This window comes from Strix aluco, chromosome 8 (assembly GCF_031877795.1).
Source record: "Strix aluco isolate bStrAlu1 chromosome 8, bStrAlu1.hap1, whole genome shotgun sequence".
Lineage (NCBI taxonomy): Eukaryota > Metazoa > Chordata > Aves > Strigiformes > Strigidae > Strix > Strix aluco.
This window is the reverse complement of record NC_133938.1, coordinates 9,322,742-9,338,464: the sequence shown is the minus strand read 5'-3', so window position 1 is coordinate 9,338,464 and position 15,723 is coordinate 9,322,742. Positions and strand designations below refer to the sequence as shown.

Here is a 15,723-nt window from a genome sequence, read left to right as displayed (position 1 = left end):
TGGGCCAGGTCCAAGGCTGGACCTTGCTTTCTTGAGCAAGTATGGGTTTCTCTGACCCATCTTGGTATCATCATGTAATGTGGCATGGCCATAACCTTTTAAACCACCTCCAGAGGAAGAGACAGCAGTACCCACTGTTAATATCTTTGTGTGATTCTTAGGATGCTCAGATGGAGAAGGCTAAAAATGCCCATGGGGATGTGACCCTCCACTCCAGAATCCAAGGGCTACGTCCAAGCCACCAGGTGTGGGCTGTGCAGGGGGAGGTGAGGACATGCAGTGAATCACACCACCATAAAGATGAAGAAAATGAGTCGTGATCCAGCAAGGAGAGGAGAAACAAGACTCTCTGCCCACCTGGCACAGGGAGCCCAGGTCACGGTTCCCTGCTCATCCTCAGTTTGGATGGAGGAGACTAGATTGGCCATGCAGGATGGGGGTCTGTGTTGTGATCATGCAGGTCAATACAAGCAATTGCTTTTTTTAAGAGGAAAAAGTAGATTTCCTTTGAATAAGGGAGCTCTCAGCCTCATCAGTTGCCTGTCCATCCCCGTGGGAAGAAGGCGTATGACACAGAGCTTGTCCTGTCTTTCCGCTATTCAGTTTTGAGCAGGTGGTGCCCAGATCAGAGGATGCTTCAAAATATTTAGAGGAAATCAAGTTACCAGCTGTGATTAATAGCTGGTAAATGTCTAATAATAATGGACAGATTTCTAATGCATTTAGAAATACCAAGGCTCTCGCCTCCTCACCTAGAGCAGCGAGGTGCTGAGTGCGCCCGAGCCACAGAGCCCCCCAGCAGCACTTAGCTCAATGGCATTACTGGCTTCTTTGGACCACACATCGGCTAAAGCCATGGGGAAAGCAATGTGGGGCAGGATGAGGAATACTGGGACAGTTTTTTAAATGTTTGAGATTATTCTTTTCCCCTAAGAAAACTGCAGTTTTGCAGAGAAGTGAAATTTACTAGGCCTTTTTTTTTTTTTTTTTCCCCCTTTTTTTAATGACACAAATAGTTTTGATCTTTGGATATACAATACTGAACGCTTTCCCTCCCCATCTCACCCCATGGACCCTAGAAGATGATGTTTTCTTTAAAATGATGATGTCTATGTCAGTTAAACGAAGTAATGTGCTTTGGGACATGTGACTGCATCTCTGAGCTTGGCCCACAGAAGGAATGGAGACATCCGCACTGCCAGATGCAGCCAGCTGTGCACCCCACAGGAGAAACACATTTCTATGGCAAATTTATTTGACTAACTACCCTACTTCAAACCACTAAAGAAAAAGAAAAGAAAAAAGAATTATTGGGGGAGTCTGAAATGTTTTTTTGAAATAAACCAAAGTAATCTCAAAACTTCTTGACCTTTCCTTGTATTTTCTAAGGAAATACCATATTTGGCACAAAAAAATTAAAACCAAACCAAAAAGAGATTATATTTTTCCTCCTGGTTGAAGATTGAGGATGGGGGGAGTTTCCTTTTCATGTTATTCCTTGTTTCAGTCCCTCTGCTCCTTCCTTCTCATCTCCCACACCCGTTCCCTCTGTCTACACCCATGTGCAGCTCTTCCCCTCTCTCTCTCTCTCTCAACCCCTCCTTCCCAGCCTTGATAATTTCCATTTTATGTTACATCTCCCCATGGGTTGCACTTGAATACATGAAGTCCCTCCAGCCCCACCTCCCACTCGCCTCCCTGCAGCAAGTGGGACCCTGCTCACCCCAGCAGCTCCCCATCAGCCTCACCCCTGCGTGCCAAGGAGCCATGGGGACAGGGCAGGGACAAGGATGGGGATGGGGAGGGGATGGGATGGGATGGTTCTCAGCTCCCTCCCGCTGCAGGGGTGATGCTGTGGCAGAGCACTGCTGTGAGAGTGCAGCTCCTTGCACCATCTCAGATGTGCTCTGGGGGGTTTTAAGAGGGAAACCCCAAGAGGCTCTGCAGGTGAAGTGGTTTTATAAGCCCAAAATAAAATGCTCTTTTCCTAACAGGGATGATCAAGGTCAACAAACCAAGGCCCATGACAGTCACATGCAGCACCTGTGAAGAGCTGTATCACCTCACACATTGTGCATCCAGGGAAGCAGGGGGTACTTTCTAAAGCTGTGTCAGCTGAAGACATACAAGTGTTTAAAGGCCTATGGCAGGCTCTGGAGGAACCTTTCTAGAGATACACGTGGTGTGATGAGCACACACCCTGAGTGAAAGCGTATTTCAAACCCCAGCTGCTGCAGCCTGAGCTGCTCTGTGCCGGGAGCAGCTTCTCCACCAGCACTGCTCAGCTCACACCATGAGGGCAGAGCTCCTGCGGGAACAAGGATTATTGGCAAATCCAGCCAGCCATAGCCCCAAAAGCAAGGAATTAGCAAATTCATGCAGTCCGGAAGAGTTTTTAGCAAGGACATGGGGAAATGCATGTGGGAAGTCAGAGCCCAGCAGAACTGGGGCTTCAGTGATGACAGGTTCAGCCAATGGCGGATGCAGCATGGCCTTGGCCTTGGGCTCCTCGTGAGCCTTTCCTGGGGAGCAGCTTGTCATCGCCTCAGGAGCACTGTGCAGCCTCGCTCCTCACAGCACGTGATGAATTGCAATATCCTAACAAGAACACATCGCTTTCAGAGCTGTAACCAATATACAAGTCCATTGGCAGCAGATGTTATTAATGATGCCAATACATATTTTCTTATTAATCTTCCATACTAGGCTTGTGTCTATCTGCAAATGATTATCATTCATTTTCCTGACAAATCTATCAAGATCATTTATTACTGTTCGGGAAAGGATCTTCTTTTAAACAAAGATTAATAACATTGCATTTTATCTGGCTGGTTGAGCCAAAGGAAATGAAATTAACAATGAACCCTACAAACATGTCATCACTTTAATTTACTGGAAAATATTTTAAAATGTTATTTAAAAGAATATACGCTATGGTGGGCACAGTTTATTGCAACGGAAAGAAATGAAACCACATGCATTTTAGCAGGCTGGAGAGTAAGTTAGCGAACAGGGCACCATGTTTTCTCTGGTTCCTTGTGCTCGTTTCCTGGGACAGTGCCCACAGCTTTCTTGGCATGTGCAGACCCGCACCCGCCCAGGTGAATCATAGCTGGAACTCACTGTTTCTGGGTGAAAGCAGATCCCACCTGGGATCACAAGCTCTCATCCCTGCAGGGAGCACTGCCCTCCCTGCATTCCTGTAGAAGGAAACTTCACCAGGGTAAAGATCATGGAGACCTGCGGGAGGGGAGGGCACATGTGGGCTGACAGACTCCCAGCACCCTTCTGCACTTTTGGGCCCAGTGAAGAAAAGAAGCAAACTCAGTAAATTGACATGGTTTAGCTTCCTTTCTTCTTCGCTCTCTTCTTACTTTCTCTTCCCTTCGAGTAAAATAATACCAAACAATAAATATACACCAAAGAACATATCAGAATCCCCCTCCTACTTTTACTGTAAAAATAATGCAAAAACTTAACATCAGCTTTGCTTTTGCATTGCTTTGTTTATACACGTGAACTGATATTTTGAGCCCTGCTTTCGTGCAGGTACTTACCACTGTATATCCGCAGGACTTTCTCCACGTGCGTGGCTCTGGCCCATGACATCTCTGGCACTGGGAGTCCCACCACGCCCCTCCATAGCCTTGTGCCTGGAAGGTGTTCCCTTCCCGCCCCCAGTGCTGCAGCTCACTTACCTGTTTCTCAGTTTCCAGTGCTTCCAACACCAGCAAATTAGTCCTCTTAGTTGCCAGGGGGGAAAGGAGAAGGTTACTTAAAACAATTTTGAATTACATAGTCAAGAAGCGTCTCTCCTACAGATAATAAAGTCAACTTCTTACCTTCAGTGGATTCATCTTATCTTACCCAGATACCAGGTTGGGAGCAATGTTTTAAACCCCAGACAAAAGAAAATAACCCTGCTAACCTCAAGCTGTAGCAGTTTCAAAATGCTGACATATCAGCAAGAGGATTTCTGAGTGTGCACTTGTGTATCTCTGCGGAGTAGCAAAAGCACAGTTGCTAAATTGGCTGGTATTTAACCATACATTTTATTGCTACATAACAAAGGCTTCTGGAATTTTTTTTTAATTAAAATGAAAGTCATCAATGTAGCATAAGTCTTGAAAAATTTATGACAAATAAGAAAAGCCTGAATATCCCCCAAAGCAGGGTTTGGCTTGTCTGCAGATTAAAAGGTAATGAGTTAATAAGAGAAGCAAGTTGGCCCTCTGTTTAAGCTGGAGCTTTATCTCCAGTTACTTTGGAGACACTGTAGCTTGATAAGTGGTGAGAGCTCAGGCTGCACATGTCCAGGCCGTACATACTGAAGTAGGACCAGACTCCAAGCTTTTAAAAGGTCTAATCTTCTACTTTGACCTAGCATTTACCAGTAGAACTTGTGATCTTTGACTGAGCAATAACCACAGTGCATATGGCAGAACATCCCTGCCTATTTCTTTATCAAACTGCCAGCTTAGCCATGTTTCTTTGAGCATAATTGTCAATCCTGGCGTAAAGACTGCAAATTAAGAAGAAACCAGTTTCTGGCTAAGATGCTCTAAAAAAAAAAAAAAAAAAAAGGACCTGCACCTTATTTCTAGTGTGACTGCATCTCACTCCAGCTTTCAACTGCTGGATTTCATCAAGCCTCTTCAGTTACATTAAGCAGTTGTCTGTTATGAACTTACACCACATAAATAAAAATCATAGACGGTGCATGCAGAGAAACAGGGCTTTATAATCAGGAAAAAAAAGGGGATAAAGCCAAAAGGAAGCGGCAAAGGACAATATGTACTGGGTGCAAAAACCACATTCAAGCCTCTCATCTCACAGTCCTGTATATACATTTAATGGGGTATGTTTCTTTTCCCCATTTCAGACTAATGCCAGCGTAACGTGGGAGGTGATTCCCCAAAGCCAGATATGAACAGTTTTTAGTTTGTTTGCCCTGAGCAGCAAGAGCGATATACAGTGTGCTATGAAAGCAACACAAAGATCAATAGCTGAAAATGATTTTTTTTAGCATAGGTAAAAGGTTGGTGTAGGAACAATTTGACATTTTTGTGCAAAGGCGATGGAGACTGTGAAAGATTGCAAGGAAACGTCACTGCCTGTTCCTCAGAGCAGTGAAAGATGACGACTTCCTCATCACCCAGACATAACCTCTCCCCACTGCAGATGGAAAATCCACTCGCAACACCAAAATACAGATATCCTCCTCGGAGAAATGCTCAAGGAGGAATCTTTGTTGGTGTTGCCCATCATTGTCCCAAGTTCCACCGCACACAAGCTGCCTTTTCCCAAGGCAGTGCCCTGACCCTCAAGTCACGCATTTTCTCCACCTTTCTGTCCTCCCTCCCACCTACAGGAGGGATGGAGAATGCTTCTGCCCTAGAACAGCCCTTCAACCCAAGTACTGGGCACTCTTCAGGCTTAAAGTCCTTCAAGTGGAGCAGGGAAATCTGTGGACATCCAATGGCTCTTTAATTCCTGACCTGAGATCCCACATAATACTTGAAGCTGTCTTCATGCCTTCCCTCCCCTTGTCTCAAACGCAGTTCCCAACACCTCTGCGTATCCATCTCCATCACAGTACACGGGGGAATGTTATTTAAGCATGTGCCATCTGGTCAAAGCCTGGCATCAAGGTTTCGGTGTGCCATTCAAGCACAGCCCAAGATTTCATAAGCAAAAACTGAAATATCATGCAGTGCAATATTACAGATAAGCTGTCCAAGCAAGAGCAGATGGCACCACCATGCCAAGGACAACAAACAGATATTAAGTTGTCAGAGTACAAACCAAAGTCAGCCTGAGCTGCTGAGTTCATGCCATTTCTGTGCATGGTTTCCAGGAACGAGAAGCAAGCTGTCCCAAAAGACACTGCGGAAATGCTCCTGGAGAGGGCACTTGAACAACGGTCTGTGAGCCACATCGAGTCGCCCGAGGAGGCCCAGTGCCACACGAGGGAAGCGTGCAAGTGCATGACAGCACACACCTGTATGCAAAACACAAGAGCAACTGCACTTGCAACACTCCGTTACTGCTCTGTGGTGTGGTTTCTCTACTAGACTGCTGTCAGCTTGGGTTGAAGCACTCTGGATTTAGTACTGGGGTAGAGATCATTGGGGACAATTCCTCTGCTTACTTTCTGGTTCAGACTAACACAACAAGCTTTATTTCTGAGTGTGAAGGGGAAGGACCAGGGTAACCATTTTAAGAAACCCGTAATTTTTGCTGCATTTGTTCAAAACAGGAATGTTGTTCAAAACAGGAATGTTGTTCAAAACATTCAGCTGTGATTTGCTCCCGCAGCTTCCACAAAAGCAGCATTCAATTTAATATGTGAGACTCATAACCAACTCACGCAGTGCAACAGTTCACATCAGTTTGAAGAAAAAAAATTCTGCTGGAAGCACAGGCAAGTAGCAGTGTCAATTTTTCATTAACCTACAGTCACTGTCTCTGTAGACTTACAGCTCTAAGTAAGATTACCGTTATAATTTCTTCTGGTCCCTAAGGGAAGAGAAAAAAAACTTCTCAAAACTTTTAAGGTCATTAAAAAACCCCACCTTTAAATTGGAGGTAGTTTCAGTTTACTTTCATATTTCAAAATCAAATCTTAGCTTCAGCCTCACATCAAAGCACAAATGTCAGTTGCTTTGTTTCTACATTTTCCATGAAAGAAGTTCCAGTTTATACATGAGCTGAATGCCAAGTAAATAGATTTTCCAGGGGAACAAAGGCAGCTTTTTTTGTTTGTTTTAAACATATGTAAATAGAGTCCCAGGAGCTGAGCTGTCTGTCACTTCAACCAGGTTTACACTCATGTCACTCCAGCTGGTTATTTCTGACCGACCTTAGGTCAGACCTGCAGAAGTTTCCCTCCCAGCTCCTCCACACATTCATCCCAAGCAGCCACTCGAGCCCTCTCCCTCCGGCCTTACACCTCAGCAAGGGGGAAACAGTTTAATATGTATTTCTTTTTTGCTAGTTTCTTATTCCTTCTTTTCCTTTTTTAAGCTCTAGCTACAGAAATACTTTGGTCCTCTGTCACAGTCACTGAGATGGTTCTGAAAAGCTTTTGGCAGATAAGATCAGTATCTGACAATATATGGCCACTATCAATAAACAGTCAGGGCTGTGTCCCTACATACCAGCGGTATATTAAAGACTGATGGTACCTACTGGTTCACGGTCAAGATTATAGGGGGCAGGGAAAAAACAGGAAGGGATTGGTAAGAAATTTTTTTTTTTAATTTTTTTTAAACAGGAGGGCACCATCAGTCTTGAGGTTTCTTTGCAGTACCAGGCATTTAAACAGCAGAGAGTTATTTTCCACAAAGCCAGAAGACAACAAAGAGGAGTACAATCCCTTCACATGCTCATCTTCTCTCACTTTTTTTATTTTTTTAAATTTAAAATAGCAGATCAATGCAAAATTAAGATCACTTAATGCTTGTCATTTCCAAACGGCTTGGGTTATCTCTCAATCTTCAGCATTCTCATTTTGGGTGTAATACTGGGCAGTACTGAGGGATGCATCACTTTCTAGGCTATGCAAAGCTGCAATTAAGGAAAATCCTCAAGTACATGAGAAACCGCAGTTTTGATTGGCTGAGTTACCATAACTTACTGATAATTCAAATCACTCGAGTATTATTCAGTGTTTTCTTCTCCCTGCTTTTTTCATCTCTTGACAAGTTTACAAAGAAAAGAATGGAGCAGAGCTTAGCTGCATTACATCCAATATGCTGCCTACACAAACGCCAGAGAAGCTAAATGAACCCCAGAACATATGGCACTCTGCTGACAGAGCTCAGAAACTGGTTCTGCATGAGCAACAAGGAACATCTTGAAACGCACAAGACATATGTGTTTTAGGAAGAAGATTGAAGTGTTTCATAATAAAACAGGACAAAGTGAAATACAAGTGCTGTATAAAATTTTAATTAAAAACTGGTTTTACCCCTCAACGTGAATATACAATATGTTTCCCAGATGGATTTCATATTTAAGTATTATCCAAACCAACAACGAAAATGAGACAAATAAAGCCTTCAAAAATGGCACAGAGGCTAAAATGTATGTAAACACTAGATGACTGTGGTGAAAACAAGGCAGGCAGGGAAAGCAACCTCTCAGCAAATGTTTACTGCTGGAGTACTGAATGAAACAGTTCCTACAACTTTAGCCTTAGTAACAACACAATTAGCTAAACATTCAAAAATTCAAGTCAGTGTAACAATACAAATAGGAGTATTAGAATTCACCACTGTTCAGTGATGTAAATGGTGCTTCTGACACTTATTAAGTTTCACAGGTTGTTTTACACACCGATAATTCATGGCATGCCACGCATCAAACCACTTTCAAAGTCTACCCCTGCTTTCAGCCTCCCACCCCCACTCCGTGTGAAGCTCTGTTCATTTTATAGCATCAAGCCCTACAGGGCTACGCAAACGCCTGACTGCAGAACAAAATTTTTGTGCTGTATCCTCAGGATCAGTAAATTCTTACGAACAAAGAGGGATGTTGTTTTGCAACAGACACCTCCTTTCCCTGAAGAGGTGAGAAGGCGGCTCAGATCACCACTTCTCAGACTGCAGAGAGTTCTTGGCTAGGTCAGAAGCAATCACCCAGAATTGAATGGAAAGACACATGAAGAAAAAGCACAATCTCCACATTGATCAAGCAAAGAGAAAGATTACAGTTCCTTTATGTTGCCATCCAGACAAATTATCACTGCACTTCAGAGAATTTCTCACTGAAGACAAACAGGGAACAAACTGCACGTCTTTGGCAAGCCAACACTGATAACAAAAGGAGCTACAGCCTCATCTTTTAAGGGCTTTGGTCGATGATGTTTTGAATTCCATGGAGAAAGCAGTAGAATCCAATGCAATCAATGGGGCTTGTGCTTAATCGTTCACTGTGTAACAGAAACAGGAATATTAGGTATTCTTGATCACTTCCCACAACACTGGTTTATTTGTTGAAACTGAAAGGAACTGGGCAAAGACCAGTTCTCTGCTGCTACCAGAGACCATCACCTAAACCAGACATGGTTTCTGTCAGTGAGGTAGATCATTAAGATCATCCACAGAAGTGCTGTTCTCTCATAGCTTCAATTGTTTTCACTGGAACCAAGACGCTACAATTCATTGATTTGAAAGTTTCCCCAAATTCCTTGACTGCTAAACAAATCTCTTGAGATACTCTCAGCATCTCGGTAATGATCACTCCACAACCACTGAACTAACATCATGGCAGGCCTTCCTATGACCCAGAGACTCCACATTGCAAGATTTATACAGTTAAGTGACCACTGCTAAAAGGCTAAGAATTTTGTTGCATAGTTCAGTGTTTCAGAAAACACTTTCAAGCTTAAAAATTAAGAAGAGCAGAATTATATAATAAGATATTCCTTGTACACGGACTGAAAAGGCAGAGATTCCTTCCAACTGACTTTCTCTACAAACCTACGGCACACCACACAAACTTCTCCACTGTCAAGTTGCACACACCACTGCATCCCTTGCTCCTGGGGAGAAGATGCGATAGATGTTAATCGTGCTGATTAGTACACATAGCAGACAGCACTAAGACATCAGGATGACAAAAAAAAAAAAGTATTAAAAAAAAAGATATCATGAGAGCAATCAGTATAAGTATGATGAACCCAGATCAGGCAGGAGACAGAAGCTGAGTAGGATACCAACTGTAAAGATTAGCTCCTAAAAGCACATGTAGTAAAGCAGTTCATTATCTTTTTCAGCCGTCTCTTAGATTTAATAGATTTCTATCTTGATAAGATTAAGACTTGCTTAATAATTGTCTGATTAAAATATAATAAACCTGGGAAAATTAAAATAAAGCCTTTTTAGTAACCTGGAGATGAGATGGGACTTTTCAGCCAGGCTTCTAAAAAATAATTTCTGTAATGTTCACCTCAGGATCCCAAAGCACTTCACAGTCATTTAATTAAGCTTCAACAGAGCACAAACTCCCCATTTTACAGCTGAGGTAACAATGAGAGGGAGTTTGGAAAAGGCTGTTTAATACTGAGCAGAGCTAAATGTTCTGTTATTTTGCCCAAAAAATGGATTCCCAACACCTATAGGTAGATTTCTTTCTCCCCTCACCATTTTGGCAGCCTCCAAAGTGATAATAAAACTCAAATATGTGATGCACAATCTAAAGAACAGCCCTCATCATCTTCCAAGCTGCTCAGATTTGGAGTATAAACACTGCTGCCCATCTATCTTACAAAGCTGCTCCTAGCTGTTCCCATTACTCTAGCCATCCCTATGCCTCTGGGCCCCAGTGGACCCATTTAAGCTTCCCTTCTTCTAGTTTAAAACTTAGATAAGGCAAATCATTAAAGACTTTGACATTTTTGCCTTTAATCCACAACAGGTCAATGACTGAGTGATTTCCAAAGCAACTATTAGTGAGCAAAGGATTTGCATTTCTACTGAACACAGGCAGGCAGTTTGTCTAAAGCCACCCCAAGATCCTAAACTATACCAAGTTATTTGTAGGAAAGAGGGAAGGGAGCAAGTAGGAAGCAGACTCTGACTTATTAAATGGAAGTGATTACAATATTACACTGATTGCACACTGCAAGCAACACTGGATGCTGAACAGCATTTGGTGAGAATACTCATGGGTTACAATAACTTGGGGAAGGCAAGAGAAAGAGACATACTCTACAGAAAAAACACTTAATTCACTCTTAATCTAGCCCATTATTTCTAGATTGGAGTAGGCAGCTTTCCTTTAGGAGGTAAAATGACGGGGGTGGAATTATGCCATCCCACTGTCACTAACAGACCACTTTGTGGATGGCAAAAGATAAGGAATGAGCACAGAAAATGCTATTTAAAGCTCCACTCAGGAACCTAGAAATTTGCATTTGATAGAAGGGATTTAAATTGTATTAGAAGGCAAGGTGCACTAAACAATTACAGTTTATTACTATGTTGGTTCACTGCCTGAACCTATACTTATCACATACTGCAGTAGCAAAGGAGCAGCAGTGCTCGGTGCACTGGAGCTGTATGCATATTAATAGGAGGGTTAGCTGAGCAAACAGGGAAGGGGCCAAATGCTTCTGAAAACAAAGTGGTTTGCAGATTTTATGGACAGATCGGAGTAATTTGGGACTTAAGTCACATTTCAGAGAAAAGTTTTCCATTAACCAAACGGCATTTTCAGCACAGTGCTTGGAAGAGAACGCTCTTTGCTGTATCACAGCATATAAGCTGCAGAATGACTCTGACCCAAGAGAGAAACACATATCCTGCAGCAGCTGATTCAGAAAGACATTATACACACCATCTCCCCTCGCAGCTGGAGCAGGGCCAAAGACACTCGTAGTCTATCTGCTTCATTTGTTGTTATGCTGCATATGAAGGTTACAGTGCGACTATTCATACCGGTCAAAATTCAATATATGACACTTCTTTTTTTTTTTCTCCCATCCAGTTTTCACCTTTGATGAAAAATTTTTCATCTTTGATGAAAATCTGAAGGTTGTTATATTACCATATGCTTCCTTTCTTTAGCTGGGGGAATAAAACAGATACACCCCGTCATTCCTCTGGACCCCTCGAAAACATTACCCTGTCTTTTCACAGTGGCCTCCAACCTTACTCATTCCCTCCTTGTGCCTTGAGTTCATGGCAACTAGGGTCCTTACTCATCCATACAAAAACCCAACGCCTCAGCATTCAGACCTTCTCACACACTGAACAAACAGGGACCAACATCTGCAATGCTGGATTGCTGGGGAGGGAAAAATCAAACAGTACTTCTGTCACAGAACCAGATTAGGACAAAGGGGAGCAGCCAACCTTCAGAAGACTGTAACTTTTACCAAACTGTGACACTGGGGAGGGAAAACACAGAGAATATTGAATGAAAACTGTGGGATACCATGAGAACACTAAATCTTATGACTTAAAACACATACAGGAAACTGCAGCAACCTTCAGATTCCAGTAGATACATTTTAAACCAAAAGCTTGGAAGTACCTCTCAGAATGTGCCCTGCTTGTTAAGGATCCATTTGAATATACCTACTTTCCTGAACAGCAGGGAGGAAGAACTATTTCTTTATGGACTAATATGGGGCCACAGGAACAGGCTAACGAATGAATACCAGGTACTAGTAGCACAATACTCCATGGCCACCATGCCTTCAGTGGCACAGCTTGGGTAAGTTTGACTTTTCACTTCTGCAAAAAAAGCGTACTGCTACTTCACAGAGTGACTCAACACTTATCCATAGCATAAGACTGTGCTACTAATGCCCTTTGAAAGTACTAATGTGCTAAATGGCATCAGGGACAGGAAGTTACCAGTGTTAACCCACTTCAACTGGTTTAACAGTTACAAGCAATAGAAATGTCTATATGCAAGACACTTCCTCTGAGAGTCCTCTTTCCTGAAACAGAAGCACACAGCCTTTCAACGTGCCTCCCCACTAGCATAATTGCTCACCAACTGCTTTCTCAAATCAATTATGTTGTCTCAGCATTAAAGGATGGAAGGCAGAGTAGACCAACTTTTTGTTTATCTAGGCATGCTGGCAGGTTACAGTCATATGTTCTGCCATCTGTACTGCTAGCTTTATCCTTTATCCAATCATAACAGGTAAAATGGCACTGGTGTAACTGAATCTGTTCGCTCAGTCAGGGAAGGAGCCAGAACAGGCATTTGTTTTTTCCCCCCCATTTTGAAAGGAAGCAGGAGATGGACACTCTTGCCCTTTTAAAACATTCTGCTTTTCAGTAGATGGGCAATTTGCCCCGGTCTGCTAATGTGGGATCTGTTCAATGCAAGGCTGAAAAGGTTCCATCCCCAGGGAAAGCATCAAACTGCTGATGAACATTTGGTGGCCTTTAGCAAAAACGATGCGATTTCTGCCAACAGGATCCCAGCAGACCAGGAAGGACAGGCTCCAAATTAGGTGGGATTGTGATGCAGGAACTTCAGACGGCCTGTACTGGGTATATGAGGAGCTTGCTGACTAGCTCCAGTCTTTTCCCCTCTGCGCTCCTTTCTTATTCATATTTTTTAAAATTACAAGTATACTGGCAAATGTCATGGCTGCATTCAAGACAACCTGGAAACTTTCAAATGCACAGGGTGTGTGAAGATGACCTTTCTTTTGATACAAAGGCTGCTAGGCTGGGTGGGTTTCTTTTAAAATTTGACAGTATTAGAAAAGTTGTGACTAAAGGTGGTTGCAACTACTTTGAAAGCATGTCTATAGGTCAGTATCAGTTTCTGCCCTTCTCAAAAATAAACAATCCAAAGGCAATTTTCTAGAAAACAATTCCCTTTGTCCCAGATAAGATGCTTTTAAATCAACACTCACGTTCACCTTCCTCTTTAGACCCCCTCTCTGAACACTAGGACATATTGCTCCTTCAACCAATTCTGTTTATGTTACTAAATAGCTTTAATTATTTAATAAGAATTGGCTGCAGCTGAAACCTGAGTTACGTCAGACAGGAGTGTCCAGCAGACCTATTAGTCTTCAAATGACTAACTTTTCATAGTCTCAAAGGAGCAACAACATCGTGCTTAACCGTGAAGGGGCTTAGCTGCTGGGGTTTTTGCGGGGGCGAGGAGGGGGAATGGGAGGTGTGAGGCAGGGGAGCAGGGGGATATTAATAGTTCCCTTTTGGCAACACAGGCCAAAACCCTGTATCTCCAAAACCCGGCCCAACCATAATGCCACCTTAAAAACAGAGCACAAGTATTTGTTACATAAAAATAAGTTTCATTACAAATATGAACACTGTGTACTGTGCATTTCCAGGTGAACTACTATCAGGAGTGTGTTTTTTGGTCTGAAACAGTGCCAGAAGCTTTTCGGTACATGTTTCTGTATATTTTCTCGAGACTCTCTTCAAAGATCACTCTGTGAGGCTTCCCCTTGTATACAGCTGCACGACTAGACCAATATTCACCATTATCCAAGTGAACAGTAGTTTTCTGATGCACTGGTGAACTGTCAACAGAAAGAAGATAAGAAATAATGATCAAATCAAGATAAGGAAGAGGAATCAGAAGCACAAAACCAGCAGAAATCCAAATGTAGAGCTGCTAATCACAGATTACCTTTCACGAATTGATAAAAAACCTGCACTGGAGCTACTTCTAAGAAATGGGAGCCCCACGTTATTCATTCACGCAAATTCTCCCCCACTCATCTGAGTGCACCTGATAATACCTCCCAAATAGAAAGAGAATTAATTTTCAAAGAGCATGCAGTAATTTTGCTGTATTTTGATAGGTAGTGTGACTAGGCACTAAGCCTACGCAACAGCAACACAGTAGGATTTTTGTGTCCTTTGAAGGTCAAAATGTAACCACAAGCAGCTATTTCAATATGAAGACAATCTATCAGAGGTATATTAAATTACTGTGGTTGCAGCTGCAAAGTGCTCTATCAGAAGCATCTTGGATTAAGTATTCTACCAAATACATTATGATATAGTGGCAATCGAGTGTTCCTTCCCCACCCCATCTTCTGTGTCACTGTTGTAATACTAAACACAAATACAGTCTCATATTTCAGTTGCTTTCAGAAATTATTTCCTGGATCTATGAAGTGAAATTTATTCTCTGAAAATCATTACAAAACACTGACAAATCTGAAGTGTGTATATCTAAACTTTAGGACTATTTGCCTTCTCTTGAAACTTTCAAAACAAAGGCTTATGTCATATAATGAAATGAGACATTTTTCTGTAACAAAGCATGAGAGAAGTAGCTCAAAACTCATAAGCAAAAAATGACTACTGAGGTGACATTTTTCACATCAGCTCAGAGACTTAGGCACTTAAGACACTTAAAAATTAGGATTGAGTTATCTTCAGCCTTTTGTGAATGTTCTCAGTCTGGGAAATGAAAACTGGAGATGTGAAGCTTACAGTGACCATCTTCACTTAGGAAATGGATTACATTTCACAGAGAAGCTTTACATTTTCTTATATAAACAGCATTTAATCAATCTACTGTGGTCAAACCAGTACTTAAAACTTTGTCTTCCAGTTAATATCAGTAAACACCTGTGACAAAATTTAAAGAAACCTTATGTCAAAGGACTCACAAATATACTTCTAGCTAGGTGCATCAAAACACAAGATTTTTACTTTAAGAAAGGAAAATGGTGAGAGAAGATGAAGAAGATGTAGGATCAGTTTTCTAAATTCACATTTCTAAGCTTCCACTGTCCCATGGAAAACAAAAGAAGGAATTGCTTTTTGCTTTTAGATTTCTTACATTCAAATACTAGGGCAATGCCAACCTATACCACATAAAGAACAAGATCTCTATGTGGCTCCAATATTAAAAAGGGAAGAAAGCCACTTTCACACTTTTTCAAAAAAGCTCCAACATGTAAAGTCAGTCAACAGCATGAAGCAAATTTAAACCAGTTTATCATCCTGGAGAGGGTGAACTGCGCTTCACAGTTTGGACACAAAGAAACCAACCTACCAAACAGCAAAATCAATAGAAAAGTTATGCAGGCCTGTGTTAAATGTAGACAAGTCAATAACTCCTTTCTGCAGTCTGTGTTACCTCACTTCTGATGGAGAATTCTCAGGCCAACAAATAAGCATGGCACTAGGAGCAGCACTTGTAACTATACACAAACAGTTTGGACACTCTTTTCCTTGGAATCCCTTTCCTGCAGAC

The 15,723-nt window shown here is 42.1% G+C and overlaps 1 protein-coding gene across 4 annotated transcripts in view; it reads right to left on the bottom strand.

Moving 5' to 3' along the window:
• Nucleotides 1-7,931: 7,931 nt before the first annotated feature.
• Nucleotides 7,932-15,723, bottom strand: part of SPATA6 (spermatogenesis associated 6) — a 46,668-nt gene continuing 38,876 nt past the window's right edge. For all 4 annotated transcript variants that reach the window (XM_074832087.1, XM_074832090.1, XM_074832088.1 and 1 more), the window contains one exon: nucleotides 7,932-14,029. In XM_074832087.1, the coding sequence (XP_074688188.1) occupies nucleotides 13,849-14,029 (181 nt within the window). In that variant the 3' untranslated portion in view covers nucleotides 7,932-13,848. The remainder of the gene's footprint in view (nucleotides 14,030-15,723) is intronic.